Here is a 19,633-nt window from a genome sequence, read left to right on the forward strand (position 1 = left end):
CTCACACTTTGCTCTTTTTTCTCCTTCTTCTGTCCTCCCCCTGTCTCGCTTTACTTTCAATCTCGTTACTCGTCCGCTTCAATTCCTCGCGGTCAATTGACTACGCCCTCCCTGTCCTCCTTCCCCCTGCTTCGCCTCCTGGTGTCGCTCTGATGCCGGTCCGCCGCCGTCAGGTCCAGGACGACGACGTCCGGTCCCCGTCGGGGGCTCCTGCGACGAAACCCGTGGAGGAAACCAAGGATGAAAAGCCTGTGAAGGTGTACAGCAAAAAACCCAGCAAGCGTCGGTCCGGGTTCATCTTCGTGCTGGGCGGCCTGTTCGGCATCTTCATCGCCCTGTTCTTCGCCAACCAGCAGGATGTCATCCGGCTGGACTCGTGGATGGACTTTAATATAGACACCCTCATGGATGTCATTCCGCAGGGAATGCTCAAGGATGCGAAGGAATTCTCCGTACGTTCCGTTCCGGCTGTCCCGTTACCCGCACAGCCCAATACTGACTTATACGATCCAGCAACATGAACGCGACACCGTTAGCTACGATTCGTTCGCCGTCGGCCTCCAGCTGCAGTCGCAGGGTGTCGAGGCCAAACACCCCATCGTCATGATCCCCGGCGTGATCTCGACCGGGCTCGAGAGCTGGGGCACCGGCACGGCGTCGCGGCAGTACTTCCGGCGCCGGCTCTGGGGCAGCTGGAGCATGATGCGGGCGCTGGTCATGGACAAGGCCGAGTGGAAGAACCACATCATGCTGGACAAGACCACGGGGCTGGATCCGCCGGGCATCAAGCTGCGCGCGGCGCAGGGCTTCGACGCCACCGACTTCTTCATCACGGGCTACTGGATCTGGAACAAGATCCTCGAGAACCTCGCGACGATCGGCTACGACCCCACCAACGCCTTCACGGCCGCGTACGACTGGCGCCTGTCGTACCCCAATCTCGAGGTGCGCGACCAGTACTTCAGCCGGCTGAAGTCGTACATCGAGACGGCGGTGGAGGTGCGCGGCGAGAAGGTGGTGCTCGCCTCGCACAGTATGGGCTCGCAGGTCGTGCTCTACTTCTTCAAGTGGGTCGAGAGCCCGGATCACGGCGGCGGCGGCAGCGACTGGGTCAACCGGCACGTCGCGTCGTGGATCAACATCAGCGGCTGCATGCTGGGCGCCGTCAAGGGGCTGACGGCCGTGCTGTCGGGCGAGATGCGCGACACGGCGCAGCTCAATGCCTTCGCCGTCTACGGGCTCGAGAAGTTCCTGTCCAAGGAGGAGCGCGCCGAGATCTTCCGCGCCATGCCTGGCATCTCCAGCATGCTGCCCAAGGGCGGCGAGGCCGTCTGGGGTAACGCCACCTGGGCCCCCGACGACCAGCCCGGCCAGACCATGACCTTTGGCAACATCCTCAACTTCCGCGAGTCCAACTCCTCCCTCACCCGCAAGAACCTCACCACCTCCGAAAGCCTGGCCTACCTGCTCGACGTCAGCGACGACTGGTACCGCCGCCAGCTGCTGTCCAGCTACTCGCACGGCGTCGCCCACACCACCAAGGAGGTCGAGGCCAACGAGAAGGACCCGCGCACCTGGCTCAACCCGCTCGAGGCCCGCCTCCCCAAGGCCCCGGACATGAAGATCTACTGCTTCTACGGTGTCGGCAAACCCACCGAGCGCTCCTACTTCTACCAGGAGGAGCGCGACCCGCTCGTCAACCTCAACGTCAGCATCGACACCACCGTCACCAACGGCGACGGCGTCGACCACGGCGTCGTCATGGGCGAGGGCGACGGCACTGTCAATCTCCTGAGCACGGGCTACATGTGCGCCAGGGGCTGGCACATCAAGCGCTACAATCCCGCCGGCGTGAAAGTCAAGGTGTTTGAGATGCCGCATGAGCCTGATCGGTTCTCGCCGCGCGGCGGGCCCAACACAGGTGCGTTCCATTCCTTTCCCCCCCATCCGCTCCGTAGAGAACCAATGTCTAACGAATCCACGGCTACAGGCGACCACGTCGACATTCTTGGTCGGGCGTCTCTCAACGAGTTGATCCTCCGCGTTGCCGGCGGCCACGGCGACGAGATCGAAGAGACCTTTGTCTCGCGCATTCGGGAATACGCGGATCGTGTCCAGATTTATGAAGAGTAATGCCTGCTATTGTGTCTTCTTTTCCTTTTTTCAGCGTTCAGCCCAAACTACATAATTCCGGACGACGTCCATGGACAGCTACATCGGGCTGCGGTAGATGGTTGTATGTTCAATTCCACTATAGATATGTATGAGCGATCATAATGATGACGATGCCTTGCTACATATATTTTTACTCCGAGATCAAGATGATCAAGACTAATCTGCTTAGCCCAGTAATAAAATTCTCTAATCAAGAAAGTAATGTATAGACACAAGCCAAAAAGAAGACACCAGAGGGCACCACCATAACAGCCAGTGATAATGTACAAACGGTCTTCTTCATAAATCATAACGTGCCGGCTGGGGATTATAATTAGTGATACTGCGGCCGCAAATAGACACAACAGCACCCGCGGGAAGCCCTCGTCCGAAGTAATAGGTGAAACATGCCTATCCCAGAACAGAGCGTCCCTTTCCACCATTGTCCTCCCAACACGGGAATAGGACACGACCGGAAGACTCCTCGCCGTCCTCTCCGCACCATGAATACCGTTCAAGCGAACGGCGGCCACGGTCTCCGAATGATAAACACAAAAAACATTAGGGTCCATCCGTTCCCTCCTGTCCTTCTTGCTCTCTATATGCCAAATGCAATGGTCATTAAAAGTTGAAAATGAAGCGTCAAGAAGAACCCTTCAAAAAGCACAGCGAGTGAAGTGCAATGCAGTAGGGCGCCTGATCCCCGATTTTATGTTCCCATTGAAACATTTCTCCCAAGGCGCCGGTGTGAGCGATCGACATGAATGTAAAAAAGTGTAAGGCAACTATGTACCTGGCCGAGCAGAAGGGAAAAAAGAAAAAGACTCGACCAGTGGGGAAAGCGATAGACATCAGTCGGTATCGGACGAAGATCGTCCTCACTCTGGATCACTTTCCAGAAAGAAATATATGAAGCGAATGTCTCCCAACAGGGTATCACGAAAATCGGTAGCAATTGGCGAGTGTAACGAAATAGCCACGCAAACCGAGCTTCGGTATTAGGATTAGAGGACAGAACTGTCGAGGAGCCCGGGCTGGACGATCATGCTGACGAGAAAACCACGTAGCCCGACTGATTCGCGATAAATGCATGTACAGTTGAAAAGGGTGGTAATAAAAAGCGGCAAATCCAAGCAGGTAACATTAGGCCTGGACTGCCGAAGAACGTATTAAAGTGATAAGTGTCGAAATCTGCTCAATGCGATAAGAAAGCCAGCATGTCGTCAAATGGTGCAACGCCGTTCATGAAAATGCAAGTGCTCAAGCACGGATTCGGTATATGCAAGCTCGAATCAACTCAAGGGGGAGAGGAGGTGACGGCCGGACTCAATGTCAGTAGCGGGAGACGCTAGAGACTCATGTTCCCATGTGTAGTGGTCGTCAACGGGACTGAGCGAACCGGACGAGACGGAAGATGAGGAACCAACTGTCCATTCATCGCTGTCCATATTGAATTCGCCGCCGAAGCTGGCCAAATCGTAACCGTACTCCCGAGTCGCATCACCGTACTCGACATAGTCGTAGTCCCAACGAAACATCTTGTCGTTCTGCACGCGGGGCATGAATCGCGTCTTGGCGAAGTAAAAGGCCGTCGTCGCGAGCAAACCACCGCTAACCAAGTCCACCGCGTAGTGGTGGGAGAGGTACATGGTAGCCCACCACATCCAGAGGGTGTAGGTCACGAACAAGGGCTTCAGCCGCGGGAAGACCTGGCTCATGAAGAGGGCGGCGAGAGTCGAGTCAGCGGCGTGCAACGACGGAAAGGCACCAAAAACAACGGGCGACTGTTTGAATCCAGAGGTATACAAGTCGATACCAAAGAGCTTGTCAATGCGCTTCAAGCCTGCGGCGTTTCCTTCCATCGAATAATCGGCCGGCGCCAGCCCATACAGGTTCTCATACCATGGGGGAGAACAAGGGAACACCAGCTGAATGGTCACGGCAGTCATGCTGATATATCCGAAGGTCCGGGCGAAGAGAGGCACCGTGCCAGGAGGACCAAAGATGAACAGGAGGAGGGAGACGACAAATGGCGCTCCGTAGTGGCAGATACCGTACGGGAGCCACGCTAGGACGTCCAGAACGACATTCTGGTGAGCAGACAAGATATTACTGATGTTGGCGCCATATAAGATATTCTCCAAAGCCGGAAGGACGCGGACCCAGATTGCTGGGCGCCAATCGCTGGGAATGAACCTGCAACGGAAAGCCACGGGTTAGTCGTTGATCCTTGGGCATCCGGACGTGGGTACGATGACTTACTGGCAAGCATAGAAGAAGATCAACCAGCCGGCGATGGGGAGAAACGGCAGGAAGAACTGGCGAGTAATAGGAAGAAGAAGAGAGACCAGGAGCAGAGAAAACACAGCGGTCTTTGCGAGAGGCCCCGGGACCTCAATGACGCTCAGCGAAAAGATCCCAACAATTAACAGCAGTAAGTATTGGAAGTCGTAGAGCGTCCACCGATGGCTCTGGAGCGAACGGAGAGTGTCGACCGGGGAGAAGGAGGTCTGGAGGGAGGAGATGGACGACGTGGGCGAGATTCTACTGCGCAGCTTTGAACGGATCTTGCGACGCATCCGATGCGGAACCAATAGCTGAATGGAGCGCCATGGGACTTGGATCTGAAGCTTGCCGAAGTGTTGTTGCGTGCGATCCTTCCACGAAGGGAGGGAGGGGTTCATCTCTGCGGCGATGGCCGTCGAAGGCACCTGCAGATCTCGCTAGGAATTTGGGATCTGATCCTTTCTCCTGGTTGAGGGAATGGGAGGAGGAATGGTGTCGGAAGTCGAGGGGTGGAGGGTTGATGGAGTCCCAGCGGATTGGACGGAAAGGGGGCTTTGACTGCCAGGCGCCAACGTGACGCAGCAAAACGTTGACAATCGCGGGGAGGCAACACGCTGACAAGCCGCTGGTGAACGGAGGGCCAGAACGGTGTTGTTATTATTGTAGGAATCGATCGGAACAGCGCAAGCTCCGGTCTCCAGAGGCCAAATGATGATGCCCTTTTGGGGGGAAAGGTGGACGAGGGTCACGTTTCCAGGGCTTCCGGGACGCAAGGCGGACAGTAAGGGCGGTCGAAGGAGAAAGTCGCGAGAGGACCACGGAGCCGGAGAGTTGACGGAGAGCCGGAGCAGAGAAAGAGAGCACACGGGGGGAAGAGGAGGTAGAGAGAGAGAAGAGAAAATGGAGTAGAGTTTGAGAATGGACGAAGAGAAAGAGAGTCGAGAGCGCGAAAGCGAAGAGAGAGAGAGAGAGGCCGAAAGAGCGCTAACCAGCGAGTGGTATTGGTATTACCGTCATGAAAACCGGTATTGGTAACTCCGTCTCCGCTTCGGCTCGTGTCGTCACGACTAAGCCCAATCAGTCGGTGCTGGAGATGAGGTAATCTCCCTCTTGCACAGGTGCCTGACAATGACCCTTGGACGTTACCACGGACGATTACTCGACTGGGTGGTCGAGGCCAAGTGCAGAATTTTTGAACAGAGATTTCTCTCCTCTACGGAATACAAAATTTTACATCTTGTCCCGGCAAAAGCCGAGGGCCGTCAGATTGTGTTGACATAAATCGGAAAGCTCTGGAGCGGATGCAGCGGAAGTTCGGAGAAAACGGCAGGCCTGGACACCGAGCAGCAGGCACAAGCACGAAGGAAGGAAAATTGTGACAGAGCTACAGATGGAGCTTTGAGTTAGTGTGATTTTGGTCAGCGGGGACTGGGAGGATTCCAGCATAAGCCGTAATATAGTACTAGGTTTTGATCCAGGTAATAAATCTGATATCCGCCACTGTATTCTGCTAGAGAGTACCTGTAGATGTTTGCCAGTGCCAGCAGGAGAAAAGTCAGCAAAAAAAAAAAAAAAAAAAAAAGTGAAAAAAGAAAAGAAAAATCTTCTCCCCATCAGGAAAATACATGAGTGATTGGCTGTGCGCTGCCCCACTAATCACCCACGGCAGCCAACGGGAAGGCGTAGATCACCATCCCCAATTTCGCTTAGCCCGCAACGGTTGTACAGTCAGCATCCATGGGCCAACCACATCGCCCCACCCCAGCCCACTGTGCCTGAAAGGGGATTCCATCTTGCGATCCTCATTAATTCGACAATCTAAACCATAACTATCTCGTCCATCGTTGAGACACAACATTTGATGAACAAGGGAAAGGGGGAGCAACCGGGAGTACTAACTAGTAGTATATTTCCAATAGTCCTTCTCCTCTCTCCACTGGTGCAAACAAGAAGAAATCCCGCACCGCATCCCAGATCCATGGAAAGCGTCCAGATCCTCCATCTCCCGATTCCACTCTGCCGGTTTTCTGAGCCAGTCGACTGTGTTGACTGGATGAGATTAACAGACTTCATACAGAGTACAATAACTATTCGACATGTGCCTCGCTCTAGCTCGGACCATAGCCGCCGAGGTCATCGGACTAGCTCCACCTTCAAGACTCGTAGGACAGCTTCCTTAGCTTAGGCCCGATGGCTATTATGTGCACTATGAAGTCTGCTCTGTATCTGTTGGTTTGACCAGCCATCGCATTTATTTGCTCCGGTCTGACCCTCTGACCCTTGACCCAATCTTACTGAGACAACCAGGAGATGAGATGGCCCATCCAGTCGGCATCTCACTGCAGACGGATCTCATCGGTCAGCCCAGGACTACCTAGGGATGCTGTGGAGAATAGAAAGTTCATTGGGCACACGAACATGGCCCCTCTAGACGGAAACGAGGAACATGCATCACTGAAGTCGAAGAAGCGCAGGGCACAGTACTGTACGGTTTTGATTACGGTACCGCCCTCGGAAGTCATACGATCCGTACATGCGATACGCGGAGATACGAGACGACCTACCTTACCTTACTGTGAAGATGGTGGGCAGATCACGGCAAGCCGCACCGGAGAGGAGGATCCCTCTGCATCCGACCTGCATCCTAGTGGGTGTCAAGCTTGAACGCATGGAAAATCTCCAGCAAGCGCCGGCCGAGCGGGGGAGGACCGACCTGCTGACCATGGCACCCGCCCAGAGATCGTGGTCGTCTCCTCCTCGTCTCCTCCTCGTCTCTGTCATGGAGGGAACGGGTCTGACTCCCTTGCTTTCTCGAAGGGAGTACGGAGGAGGTAAGTCAGTCATGTAAAGTAAAGCATGTGCATGGGAGTTTCAACCGGCCCCCCGGCGCCGACTAGTCCGCCGCGGTTGAGATTAAAGGATGTTGGGCGTTCCGAGGTTTCCAGCAGGCGACCACAATTTCGCGCAGTCGTACTGTAAATAGCATCGTAGTCGTATCCGTACATATGTAAGTAAGAAAGAAGTGTAGAATAAGATATCTCGTATTCGTTTCTACCTCCCTGTTGCCTAGGACCCAAAGGGGAGGAGAGAAAGCGACTATGAAGAGCTTGGGCCACCGCCAAGCAGCACAGCAGATCATTATTAACCCCCAGCAACATTCTAATATTGGTATCAGCTCTGGAGAAATGTTGTACACCTGCTAACTAGTTACCTACGGAGTAGTTACTACCAGGTAACTACGGAGTACTCCGTAGTAAACAGGATCCTGTCTCCATTGCATCATTCCGATCAAAGACATCATCCAACATCATCGATCCATCAAACCCGTGGGTCCACTGCGCCCGATCTATTCTCCCGTAGCACTGCCTGGATATGTACGGAGTACTGTACAATCCTTCCATAGTATTCTTTCTACATCAACAGACATGATAGATAGATAATACTCGTGGACCGATGAGGCTGGGTGCATAGGCTGATGTCACCTGACGCCCTCGTGCCCTCAAAGCAACCGCCCCATGAAGTCATCCTGCATGGGATAGATTGCTGTGTTCGAGTGCAAGTAAGCACCACTTTCTCGCTCCCCATCAGTCCTTGAGCCTGCGAAACAGCAATGTAACATTAAGCGCCGCCTTACATACCGTCCTCATCTCACATACCAAGGCTGAATGACATTGCGCATTTGAAACAGCAAGGCATACCTCAACGAACAGCCCCAAGAGCCAAGGGATGCCTACTGCGGCGCTGCAGTGGCAGTGCCCCCTTGCTCTGACTAAGAATTCTTCACCATCGTCATCTCTTGCCCAAGGACAACTCACTAGTAAGATATGGATTATTGTTACCCTGTAAAACGGTATGTTGGTCTGCAGCTGAAACTTCAATGAAGGCGCAACCGAGATGAGTTGGAATGTGGCTTGTATCTACTAGCCGTCCGTTGTTTGGTATGGAGCCACATCAACACCAGGCGGTAGAAGGTCTGTTGACCCCAAGATCCTTCATCCCATGTCAAACCAGATCCAAGCGTTGTATACATCATGATTTCTTTGTTGGGGATTGTCTTACATGAGCAGTCCCAGTATACGACGCGATACAATTCTCCTTTCGTCCCTTCTACTCCAACCAAACTATACTTAGATGTAGGTATGTACTGTTCAAGTATAACCTGGATAGAGCGTGACACAATAACAAGTGTAAATTCATGCTGTCTGTTATCTACCCCTATACAGCCCCCGTCACTGCTCGAAAAAACCTCTGAACCTGAGTCCTCGTGCTTTGTAAGAACCTAGATGACACGATGCCCTCCACTTCACGCCGGGCCTGAAAGCACAACCCCAAGCTCTTGAATTCGTTGAATCGCTTCGGAGTCGATCTCACGATCGGCTGACATAGCTTGATCCATGCTATCCATCCAGTATTCATTAAGGAACTCATCAATTCCGATGCCAAGCTCCTGGCACTTGCGGTTGAACTCCTCCATCAAATCTTCGAGCAGAGCAAGATTGTGCCGCTCCTCGTCCTGAATCTCTTCCACCTCGTCCTGGTCCAGTCTCTCATACTCATGACAGGTGTGCTTGATGCCTATTCTTTCGAAGGTGGCATATCGAAGAACACGCTCAGCAAGGGTCGGGATACTATCGCTCAAGGATTCCCGGAGAAGCACTGCCTGGCAACAACGGAAGACCTCCAGTATCCCTGGCAGTGTCCACGGTCCACCATTATTTACGGTTGAGGAGGAGAAATGCCTCAGCATTCTCGTCAGGGGCCGACATCCACCCAACGAGCATGCACAGGAGCAACTGTCTTGAGTATCATCCAAGAGGATTTTGTGGAGGAGATCCACGCAGGTCTGCTCGAGATGCCGCATGTCGTTCAGGGGTGACCAGTATGTGGCCAGAGCACGGTTTTCCATGGCGCACTGCAGGCTCATATATTCCCCGATATCGTCCGCCAGATAATATATCGCGGGATAGCCTGCCAGGGCCTTCTGATCGAGATTGGCACCGTGAGACACCATCCATTGAGCAAAGTGTAAGATATCCACGAAACTGTGCCTCGGAGGTGGTACCGCAGGACGCAGAAGCACCAGTGGAGTATGTCCAAGTTCGTCGCTCTGATTCAGGTTTCTGAATCCTGCTTCGAAGAGACGGTTGGCTGCATTGCGGCTATACGACGTGCAGCCATAAACAGAGTAAGCCTCCGCCAACTCTGGTGTCCACGCAACAAATTGATCTTTCAATGCCTCTTGGACTTGAAAAGCATGGACATCCAAGAGGTCCTCTGTTGGCAGGCCAAACTGATGGATTTGGTGAGAGGAGAGCTGTCGCAGAGCTAGATTCTGAAGCTCCCGTCGCTGGTAGGCAATCCTGGAGACCACCACATCTAAAATATCTGGGTGGTCGCTTACGGCCGCGAACACCAAATGGACCCGGGTGATTACCTCAGTGGCCTCGAGCAGGAGTCGTGCACACTCAGCATCTCCAGCCTTGCAGGCTTGTATAAAGGGATTTAGCATGGATTTGACATGAAGCCTGAGGGGTGAGTTCAGAATCAACGACATCCCCCGTGGCCAGCCCAAGCACATAAGAATGGCCATGTCGATATTGGGATGATGTGGGCATGCAATGTATTCCAACAAGTCCTTTTCGGATCGAGTAGACACTGCAAGTTCGACATCAGAGAGGATATATTCTGACAGTGAACCGTGTTAGCATCGCTCAACCATAGGTAATCCTACATACCATCCATATTCCGTACGACAAGATGTCGCATAATGCTGAAGTCATAAAAACACATTCCTGATCTCCAGCACATGTCTTGCAGAATCTCTGCGGGGTTTAACAGGCTCCCTGACGACAAGAGGTCGAAATAGATCTGAAAGAGATCCTCCGAAAGCCCTAGATCACCACATTGCCACATATCACGCATTAGCCATCTCACTATAAACCGATCCAGTGGAGTGCTGTTAAGGACATCTCGCTCCTGTAAGGGCACCTCAGCATCTATGAGGGCTTTAATAAACCCCCGAGCTACGACCAACGTTGGGGGATCCAGAGTTTCGTCGAGAATATCCGCGAATTGCTGCAGGAAGATATAAGTCACCCAGGAAGTCAACAGTTTCTCTCTCCTGAGGTGCACTTACATGTAAAAGTGTACTTCCGTCCCTGAGCATGTCCTTTGGCGAGGCTTGGCCATTGTCAAACATTTGGAATAAAGTTCTCTTGGTATCTTCCAGGTATATTGCCATATTTGCACGGGGGAATTCCCACTTTCTTCTAACTACTTGTTGAAGTAGCTCGAATGCTGGGGAATCAGCTGCCACCACCCGGCGCATATGCAATGATGGACCTATCAAAAGAGCTCCGGCCTTCTGCTCAATGGTCATCATGACCTGTAGAGAGAGGCCAAGGACGTTATTACACAATGTAAAGTTTGCTCCAAAACTGATGCTCTTTCGGCCAGTTTGGTGTAAAGGGCAGGTCTTTTCATGGAGAATCAGGGCGAAGAAAGAGATCGTGGATCTTGAGCCCCTTGGAACGGATGCGCAGGTACATATTGAGGATCCTGCAGTGCGTGATCTAAAACGCCGCCTCACAGATACTTGTCGATCGACGAGTTTCTTGAGCGATGCTGGCTGTAATATCGACCGGTTGCTCTGCTGAATGATCAGAGACTCCTGCTACATATCAGACATGACCAGACATACAAGGCTCCCGAATTGAACCTTACCTGCTGTAGCTTATCCCTCATGGACGGAATAATCAGCTGCCCTTGACTCTCAACGGTGCTAAGGATCTGCGTTGTTCGTAAGTCAATCGACGAAGACCTTGATGTCAGCTCTTGAAGCTGCTTTTGCTGGTATTGGATAGTGGCCCTTGTGGCAGTCAGATTCAACCCAAGCGAAAATTTATTCAAGCACCAGAGACTCACATGTGCAGAACCTGGAGTGCCATTGATAAATCATTCTGGAACCCGGTCACTGCTTGCGACTGAGAAACCAAGGTGTTCCGCTTGAACGGATAACGGACTCGTTTCAACTGCAGCCAGTCGTGCTTCTTCACTCCTTCGGTTGATGTGGGGTTTGCTTTGCATCTTTGCAGCATCTCTTCCAACTTCTGGCATGCTTGCCGGCAGGCTTTCAAATTTCCAAGGATGAGAGAGTGATATCTCTCAAATGAGAGGCTCCGATCATGGGCTTCGGACACGAGGGTCTCCAGAACCTGAAGAAGGGCCTGGAGATTATCGACTCTCGATGTGAAGTTATGGATTTCCTCATCATATGCCTTCCAGGGCTCGTAATATGCCAGAAATCCCTGGCAAACAGTAAGGCCAAGGGACACCACTCCAACGGCACTTCCAGCTACCGAAAAAGGGTCACTCATGGTGGGCTCCAAAGGAAGTGAAGAAGAGCCGTCTGGTAGTCAAACCAATACGCAGGAGCTTATCTGAAGGGAATAAACAGGCCCAAGCATCTTATAGCAAGATTCTGGGTAGGCTGCGGCGGTGCATGCAGGCTGGCAATGTGGAGTTTTTGCGATTTGGCGAGCACGTCGAAAGTGCTCAGCCTTGTCACGCCCTCCCAAGCCAACCATCAGCCATAATCAGGCGAGCGTAAGAAATTGACTTGTTTCATTTTTTTAAACCACTAAATACATCTATGCTTATCCCAAACCCCAAACGCCACTAATGCCGTAGATCAAAACAAATGAAACTACTTCTCATCCCCAGCAGCCAGCAACTGAAACGCCTTGACCAAGCCCATTGCGGATCCCGCCGCAACGCCGCCCACCAAGACCATCTGACAGCCGCCGATGAGTCCGCGGCGGACGTTGCGGGCGCCTTTCCACCCACTGACGAAGCACGTCTTCCCGTAGCCAAAGAGGAACAGCGCCACGACCATGGTAGCAATGGACCATCCGAGCGCGACAAAGGCGTCATGCGGGCCCACAAAGAAGTACGGCAATAGCGGCACGAACCCGCCGATAAAGTAGCCCATGGCGATGGTCACGGCGCAGATGACGGCGCGCGAGCCCGACGGCTCCTGCAGCGTGTGTTGGAAGTTCATGAGAAAGTCCGGGAGCTTGGGCGAGTCCGAGAGGTGTCGGGTGAGCTCGGCGACAAGCGCAGGCGGCAGGTCGTACAAGGCGAAGATGTCCGAGACAGTGTCGGCGACGGAATCGGGATCCGTCATGGTTTGGGTTTGGGTTTCTTTCAGAGTTGCACGATAGGATTCTCTGTTATTCGTTAGCTTCCGGTTCGCAGGGGTATAGTTGCTTTTGCTTCTGGTTGTTGGACTTACTCTTCGCTCTTTGCCCCTAGGTACCCGCCCAGTCCCATGGAGATGGCGCCCGCGATCAGCTCGGCCAGACCGCCAAACACGACGACTTTGGTGTCACCCAGCGCTGACAGACCGGCGGTCAAGGCGAAGGGGACGGTCATGCCGTCGGAGAGACCGATGATGGCATCGGAGATGAACCGACCGTCGACGAGCTTAGACTCCTTGGGTTCTGCGGTGTTGCGCACATTCGCCGGAAGCTGATCGATACTGGATGACGAGCCATGACGCTGGTCCTCGCTGTCGTTATCATCCGCTGGGCGTAGACGTTTCTCCAGGTCGGCCTCGGAGTAGTCCGACACCGGGGAGTAGCTGGAGAGCAGACCCTTGACGGAGGAGAGGGACATATTGGGGGTTACTGGGTGTTGCAAGAAGAGGTTCCGTTCAGACCAGAGCTAGAAACGGGTCTGGGCAGCAAAGCTTATATAGGAGCATGGCTGTCCTGGCGCACCGCCGTGTGGAGCGGGACGGTGGAGGTATGTAGAGAGGACTCAGAGAGGGGGAGAGAGAGCATGACTATGGATCAACAACGGATTGGAGCATTGTGTAGTAAAGACGCACCGATTATTGGCGGGGGACGCTGACAGGGGAGAGCATCACGATGTAACGATAGATGGCTTGGCCTATCGTAAGAGGACGATCCCCAACGTGACTGCGGAGAAGCCGTCTGAGAGCCTTCCTAGTTGGGCAGTTGCGCTCTGCCCGCCGCACGTGGTCTCCTGATTCGCCTCCGTCGGAGGGGGTGGGGCAAGCTTGTTCTTTTCCCTATCTATGCAGATTCTTATACAGTTTTATCCTTGGTACTATACACATGTTCTGCAGAGTACGTATACTCTCAATAATATTAGGTACCCAGAGCACGCGACGCTACCTCGTTCTAGTACTCGGAATACCTCATCAGATGCATAGGTATAATATCACGTCTACACCAATATTCAAAAACTACTCAACAAAATTATATCATTGTTGGCGCTCATTCAAGCATCTACTCTCACACTACATCTGTGATACAAAAACGAAAACAAAGTCGAAGCAGCCATCATGGTGGCATCACACATCAGTCGTAACAGGGCGATTAGTAGCCCATTCATTTCGAGTACCTGTGTCCATCAGCATCTCTCTGACCGAAGAAAGAACAAAAGAAAGATTCATAACATACGTCTTCCTCTTCTCCACCTCACTCGTCTCCGTCTTCCCCGTCATATTCCACAACCGACTCTTATACGCAGGAAACGAGGTGTGGTTCCACATGTTCACCAGGACACTACAGTCTCGTCAGCATACGCCCTCACCACACACCCACAGAACAACGAACGCACCTCTGGCTCCGGTCCTTGTACTCCTCATCACCCAGCTCCTTCACCCCAACCTTCATCCCATCCTTTGTCCAGACCACATTTTTCTTCTCCATTTTCGAGCGTGTCTTGCGAGTCACCTCCTGTGCGATCGACCAGGACACATACCCGATCACCGCCAAGACGGCGGCCACGGTGAGGAGGATCACGAGGGGGATCAGACGGTCGTTCGCCATGTTCTTTTCTTCTCGCTTTCTTTTGTCGGTTCGGTTTGGTTCGTTTAGTTTCCGGTATCCGATTATCGAGTGGAAGAGATGGTCAACCTGCGTTGCGTGAGATCAATGAGCGGGAGACGGTCGTGGAGTGTAGGGCTGACGATCGGAGATCGGCTGAGTGGATCAGGTGTTCGTCACGGGTAAGACTACTCACCAGTCGAGATCAGATAAGTTGGGAGTCCGTCAGCCGTAGGAAATGGTTCGAAACTAAGTAACTAATGTCCGACCGATCAGATGGGGATTTGAGGGTCTTTAAAAGGGGCTGGGGAAGAATGTGCGAGCCACAGGGTCGAATGCGATGGTTCGTGGGCAAATCGCAATTTGCGCTGCCAAGGAAGGAGGGGAATTTGGGTGCCTAGTCTTAGGGCTGGCTGTGCAGGGCTGAGCACAAAGAGCGCTCTATCTCGATGTCCTGGTGCCTGGAGGGATAAGCAAATCATAGATATTTATATGCCTTGTCGAATGGACTGCGCATCGGACCTGTCATTTATCCCACAATAGTGGACAACTGCATCCGCCTGCAGGCTGACCACATCACACACACCTTTCGTGCAGAGACACCAATGTAGGCAAAGCCGTCAGGAGATGTCAACATAAATAAACTGCTCAAAACATCATATATCAATAAACTTCCTACTCCGTACAATGCCTACTGCTGACTCACCCTCTTCCTGTCGTCATCATGAATCATGCTCTGCCGAGCATCATGACCGACGATGACCGACGGCGAGTCGATTCCAACCAATTGCTGCCAGAACTCCTCTACATAACGACTCGGGAGATTTCCTCCAGTTCTATACCTATGTTTCATACCTACCTAGTATCTAATTTCTTCTAGAACTCTACCAAAGCAATATGTGTGACGTTCCTTTCTTTCCAATCTTCCCAATCTGCTTCCAGTGCGGCACAGACCAGAACCCTTGTCGCTGCAAAGTGCTGGGCCCGACTTTGGGTATGACTACTCCGGTGCTTTACTTAAGGTGTAGCGCTAATCGAGGCCAGGGTTCTGTGTGACTGTCGTCTCCGCTGTACGTGCTTTAACCAAGATTAAGAAAGAAATCCCCAATGAATGGACATGTACTCACCTTGCGCAGGTCTTCTGCTACCCAGCGGCTCTATTCTGTGGCTGCTGCGCAACGAAGACGGGAAAAGAGTACGTTTCCTCCTGGAGCTCTAGGGCTCTGCTGACCTTGATCACTAGTGTACTCGGATATCCCGTGTATCTGAATCAAAAAGTGAACGAGATAGTACCTATATGACGCATCAAGGCCATTGTATGTAGCACAAGACCATTGAATACATATTATTATGAAAAGATCTCACCAGTCGACCTTTCACGACGAAGATAAATCAATTATTACAGCACTACGCATTATTACCACAGGGCCGCTATCCACTAATCTAATCCATCGGAAAGGCCACGCGAAGTAGAGATAATCATAAACACAGAATCGAACACAAACTAAACAAAGGTATCCAGTTTCCGTATCGTCATGTCCAGTCCTCCCTCATTATGTGTCGAGCCAGAGCGACTGACGCAGCCGCCTATTTCAACTTCTCCTTCAGTCGGCTGAAGAACCCCTTCTTCTTTTTCTTCTCCTCTTTGACTCCATTCTGAGCCCCAGCGTTACCCGTCTTGGAGGCTGGCTGAGCGGCTGCTCCCGTAGTCTTCGTGGCGCTAGCGCCAGTCTCTCCGGCGGCTCCGGCAGCTCCAGTGGTTTCAACCGGGGGCACAGACTCCTGGGGTGCCTTGGCTGCTTCAACACCTGTGGTCACAGTTGGACCATCTGTAGGAGTCGTCGCACGCGGCGAGATCTGGCTAGAATCCACGCCTGTCGGCTGCGGAGCAGTCTCGGCAAGGGCGGCAGAAGCTGTGGGGGCAGGTGTGCCGGCAGACTCCTCCCGGGGCACCTTATGCTGAAGCTCCTCTTCCATCTCCCGCTTCTCTTCCACAACTTCCCGATTGGCAGCGGCTTCGGGGTCTCGATGGGCTTCGGAAATGGACCGCCTTACCACTTCGGGAACGTCATCGGCGGCAGCGTTCTGCCCACCATTCGCCTGTCTCTTCTGAGATTCGAGAGGCACATTGGCCGCAAGAGCCGCGGTGGTTGAGGTTGGCGCAGCAGACTGAATGGTGTATGGTTCCGCAGTTCCCTGACTCGCTCCGCCCATGGGGAGGCTAGATTCAGGAATCATGTTGCCTGACACGGGAGGAACGGCGAAGGCGTTTGCCGGCTTGATCTGCTCACTCGACGTAGGATAGCTAGCAGCCTGTTCGTAGGCGCTCGGGTCGGTGCGTGCGGTAGACTCGATGGTATTGGAATTGAAAGTGCTCGAGTCCGGCACTTTCTCGCCGGGCTGCAGCTTGATCGGGTTGCCCATGCCACTCGAGGCGGGAATCGGATTGACCGAGAATGTCTGTTCCGCGTCACCCGAGTACGCCCCAGGCATGGTGGCTCTCTGCTCGAGGGGCGCATTCTTTGCAAGTTCGGCAGTAGTCGATCCCGGAGCGGTTGAAGAGAACGCCGCGTCCCCGAGGACACCGTCCTTGCTGGATGTCTTGGGGACCCCGGCGGCCATGGCAGCGGTGGAGGAGTCTGGGGTCACACCCGCCATGATCGCAGCTGTGCCGTTTTGCAACGTTGGTTGGGTTTCTTTGTGAATGTGTTCGGGATAGAGGACGTTGTTGATGTTGTTGTGGCCGTCGTCTTCTTCTGGGACACTGGGGTCGGTCGTCCAAGTGCCGTCAACAACGAACTATAAATCAGAGAATGTCAGTGGGTGCAATGACAGGATGATCTGCTGACGTGAGGAATTCTTATAGCGTGAGGAAGGAGTGGGTTGATTGATTAGTAGGAACGGAGTGACATGACGTCAGTGGAGGTAAGGACGGCCACCGCGTCATTGCTGGGCAATTTCGCCCAAGGGAAACCCCCATCCATTCCATCTATTTGGCTTTCCCAGAGGTTGGCAAACACGGCGCTAAAAGGAGGAGGAGCAATGGGACCAAAATAACAGCAAGGACAAGGGAATCGAGCCGGTGGGTGCCTGACCTTGTATTGGATTTTCTCATCCGTCGTAGGCAGCTGAACTTCTTTCTCGAAGACATCGCCCTTGCGATCTAGCCGGACTGTCTTGCCCCAGTCATCAAAAGTACCGGTGACGAAGACCTCGTCGGCAGCGTGAGGCCTATGATGGAGAAAGCAGATCCGTTAGTTGATGCATGATCCCGCATGTCCAATCATCCGATGGTTCTGCCTAATAGTGTTCTTGGAGTCCGTATCACCAGACTGCAGTTCAATGGGAACATTCTGAGAAACCAATGGATGAGACCGATCGATTGGATTTCCGAACCAAAAGGACCGAAGGAACCATCCAAGTTACGATCGATGATCGACTTACCATCGGAACGTGTAGCTCCCCATCGTGATGGTAGAGTCGTGAACCGTGCTTGTGTTTAAGGAATGCAAGATGAAAGACAAAAACCTCCGGTGTTTCAGAAGGAGCACAAATATTCAACAGGTTCCAAGCGGGACGGCTGAGAATGCGGTGGACTCCAGAGGAAAAGTTCACCAGGTTTGCACAAGCGGGGTGGCACACACAGACCGCTGCCTAGTATCTACGGTCGGATGCTAGGGCGCGTCTGTCACGCCGAATTTCCTTTCGCAAGCACAGAGATGACAGTCAGAAATAACGATCCGTGGCGTTTCTGTCTTCAGATGGTGGGGTGTTCGTCGCAAAAACCCGCGCAGTAATAATGCGAGGGCGGGAGTGGGTTGATCGTGCGTGGTGTTGGGAGATGGAGAGTTAGTCGGAAGGGGGCTGGTCTAGACGTTGCCACCTGCGGCTGTACAACTCACCAGCAGCACGCAGCTGTCATAGGTCCGACCACGGGGTTGTGCATATCAATTATCTACAGTTTCTGTTGATAAGAATGATTCCTGCCCTATTCATGACTCAATCCGAGTCTTTGCTTCAGTAATGGAGCAAGTTGATCAACTGTACTGATGTAAGAGACTTTCAGGTCATCTTGTCACCACTTTGGAGGGTTCTTTCATGGGCGCTAAGAATCAGGCAGTTACCTAGACCGTTACCTCCCGAGTCGTGGGGACAGGCGAGGAATTAGTACTACTAGCCTTACAGTGAATATCCATACCTTGTACCTTATATATTAGCTGGTCCCTTTCTTTTGGAACCACGACGATAGTTCTACAGCACCGTAGTACTAGGACTACCGAGTAGATAACTCCCATATATATCTCCCGCTTGATATATTAAAATTAACATCTTCACACTAATGAAGCTTCATATCACACTACGACTCATATGACCTGCATCACCTATAGAACAATAAGACCGATAGCCTGGGAGTAAACTGGACTGTACGAGTGTATACCTCAACTACAGGGAATGGACAGCTCATCCAGTCCTAACCCCATGAGGTAATGTACTCTCCGTTGAGGACGCTAAACCCAATCAAGTCCGGATGCAAACGGTGATCCCAGGGCTAATCCCGAAGCAGCAGGTGGCCAGAACTCCAACGAGGATCCGTGGTTGACAGCTTTGCGACAGTGCGAGCAACTGGTGGCTCCCGCAGCTCCCAATAATGGCCTCGCATTGGAAGGATCTTCCATTCTTCCACGGGTGCTGAGAGCAACATGACCTCAGTCAACGACTTGGGGAGGCAGTGTTTGCCACCCAGTGACCCCAATTATTGATCTCATCTGGGGTGAGACCCAAATGCTTGATTGGGAGATGATTGGAACATGAGAGTAAATCCTTTCGTCACACTGCAGCTTCTTAAAGCATGATACGGAGTATATACTCTGTATAAATTTTATTATTGAATTATTGGGTGGTGTGGCGCATGTCTCCGGAGTACGGAGCAGTCGTAGGAAGGACAAGGAAGCCTTCGTCAGCTTCTAGAAGGCATCTGGAAGACACTTGGACACGAGATGGAACTTTCCGCGCAGCTTTCCGTACCCGCCCCCCTGGAAAAGTCCCACCTACACCCCTTTTAAGAGATTAAAAAGATGACGGGTTTGATTATGTCTTGGGAGCTTTAATCAGTCGACGAGGCATGATTGGATGGCCTTCTCCTGAATCTCATATTCCGAGGAACTATTGAGGCAGGTCTTCAGCTATTGAAGGACTAGCGGCCGGTTCAGCGGGGATGCTCATGACGTCGATCAGGGAGAATCCATTTCGTCGCTCTGGCTTCCGGGATATCATATGGTGCATTGTGCTCTGTCCACTACCGATCATAAGGAGAGGTAAAATTAGATCCTTCTTCA

The 19,633-nt window shown here is 52.6% G+C and overlaps 7 protein-coding genes across 7 annotated transcripts; 2 read left to right on the top strand and 5 right to left on the bottom strand.

Annotated features, from left to right (window-relative positions):
- Positions 1–152: 152 nt before the first annotated feature.
- Positions 153–2,133, top strand: ATEG_04517 (phospholipid:diacylglycerol acyltransferase; the record flags this gene model as incomplete). Its single annotated transcript, XM_001213695.1, has 3 exons — positions 153–452; positions 514–1,921; positions 1,991–2,133. The coding sequence occupies 3 exons, from the start codon at positions 153–155 to the stop codon at positions 2,131–2,133; spliced, it is 1,851 nt and encodes a 616-aa protein (XP_001213695.1).
- A 1,313-nt stretch (positions 2,134–3,446) lies between these two features.
- Positions 3,447–4,838, bottom strand: ATEG_04518 (phosphatase PAP2 family protein; the record flags this gene model as incomplete). Its single annotated transcript, XM_001213696.1, has 2 exons — positions 3,447–4,350; positions 4,417–4,838. 2 exons carry the CDS (start codon positions 4,836–4,838, stop codon positions 3,447–3,449), a joined length of 1,326 nt encoding a protein of 441 aa, XP_001213696.1.
- Positions 4,839–8,743: 3,905 nt separating this feature from the next.
- On the bottom strand, positions 8,744–10,819 carry ATEG_04519 (uncharacterized protein; the record flags this gene model as incomplete). Its single annotated transcript, XM_001213697.1, has 3 exons — positions 8,744–10,125; positions 10,176–10,515; positions 10,577–10,819. 3 exons carry the CDS (start codon positions 10,817–10,819, stop codon positions 8,744–8,746), a joined length of 1,965 nt encoding a protein of 654 aa, XP_001213697.1.
- A 1,326-nt stretch (positions 10,820–12,145) lies between these two features.
- ATEG_04520 (VIT1/CCC1 transporter family protein) lies at positions 12,146–13,116 on the bottom strand (the record flags this gene model as incomplete). Its single annotated transcript, XM_001213698.1, has 2 exons — positions 12,146–12,668; positions 12,734–13,116. The coding sequence occupies 2 exons, from the start codon at positions 13,114–13,116 to the stop codon at positions 12,146–12,148; spliced, it is 906 nt and encodes a 301-aa protein (XP_001213698.1).
- A 740-nt stretch (positions 13,117–13,856) lies between these two features.
- Positions 13,857–14,300, bottom strand: ATEG_04521 (uncharacterized protein; the record flags this gene model as incomplete). The annotated part of the gene is made up of 3 exons (XM_001213699.1): positions 13,857–13,869; positions 13,929–14,033; positions 14,089–14,300. 3 exons carry the CDS (start codon positions 14,298–14,300, stop codon positions 13,857–13,859), a joined length of 330 nt encoding a protein of 109 aa, XP_001213699.1.
- Positions 14,301–15,021: 721 nt separating this feature from the next.
- ATEG_04522 (uncharacterized protein) lies at positions 15,022–15,688 on the top strand (the record flags this gene model as incomplete). The annotated part of the gene is made up of 6 exons (XM_001213700.1): positions 15,022–15,130; positions 15,178–15,291; positions 15,326–15,367; positions 15,434–15,492; positions 15,608–15,613; positions 15,656–15,688. The coding sequence occupies 6 exons, from the start codon at positions 15,022–15,024 to the stop codon at positions 15,686–15,688; spliced, it is 363 nt and encodes a 120-aa protein (XP_001213700.1).
- A 196-nt stretch (positions 15,689–15,884) lies between these two features.
- ATEG_04523 (carbohydrate-binding module family 48 protein) lies at positions 15,885–17,281 on the bottom strand (the record flags this gene model as incomplete). The annotated part of the gene is made up of 2 exons (XM_001213701.1): positions 15,885–17,096; positions 17,231–17,281. 2 exons carry the CDS (start codon positions 17,279–17,281, stop codon positions 15,885–15,887), a joined length of 1,263 nt encoding a protein of 420 aa, XP_001213701.1.
- Positions 17,282–19,633: the final 2,352 nt, after the last annotated feature.

The sequence above is a fragment of the Aspergillus terreus genome, genomic scaffold (genome assembly GCF_000149615.1).
Source record: "Aspergillus terreus NIH2624 scaffold_6 genomic scaffold, whole genome shotgun sequence".
Lineage (NCBI taxonomy): Eukaryota > Fungi > Ascomycota > Eurotiomycetes > Eurotiales > Aspergillaceae > Aspergillus > Aspergillus terreus.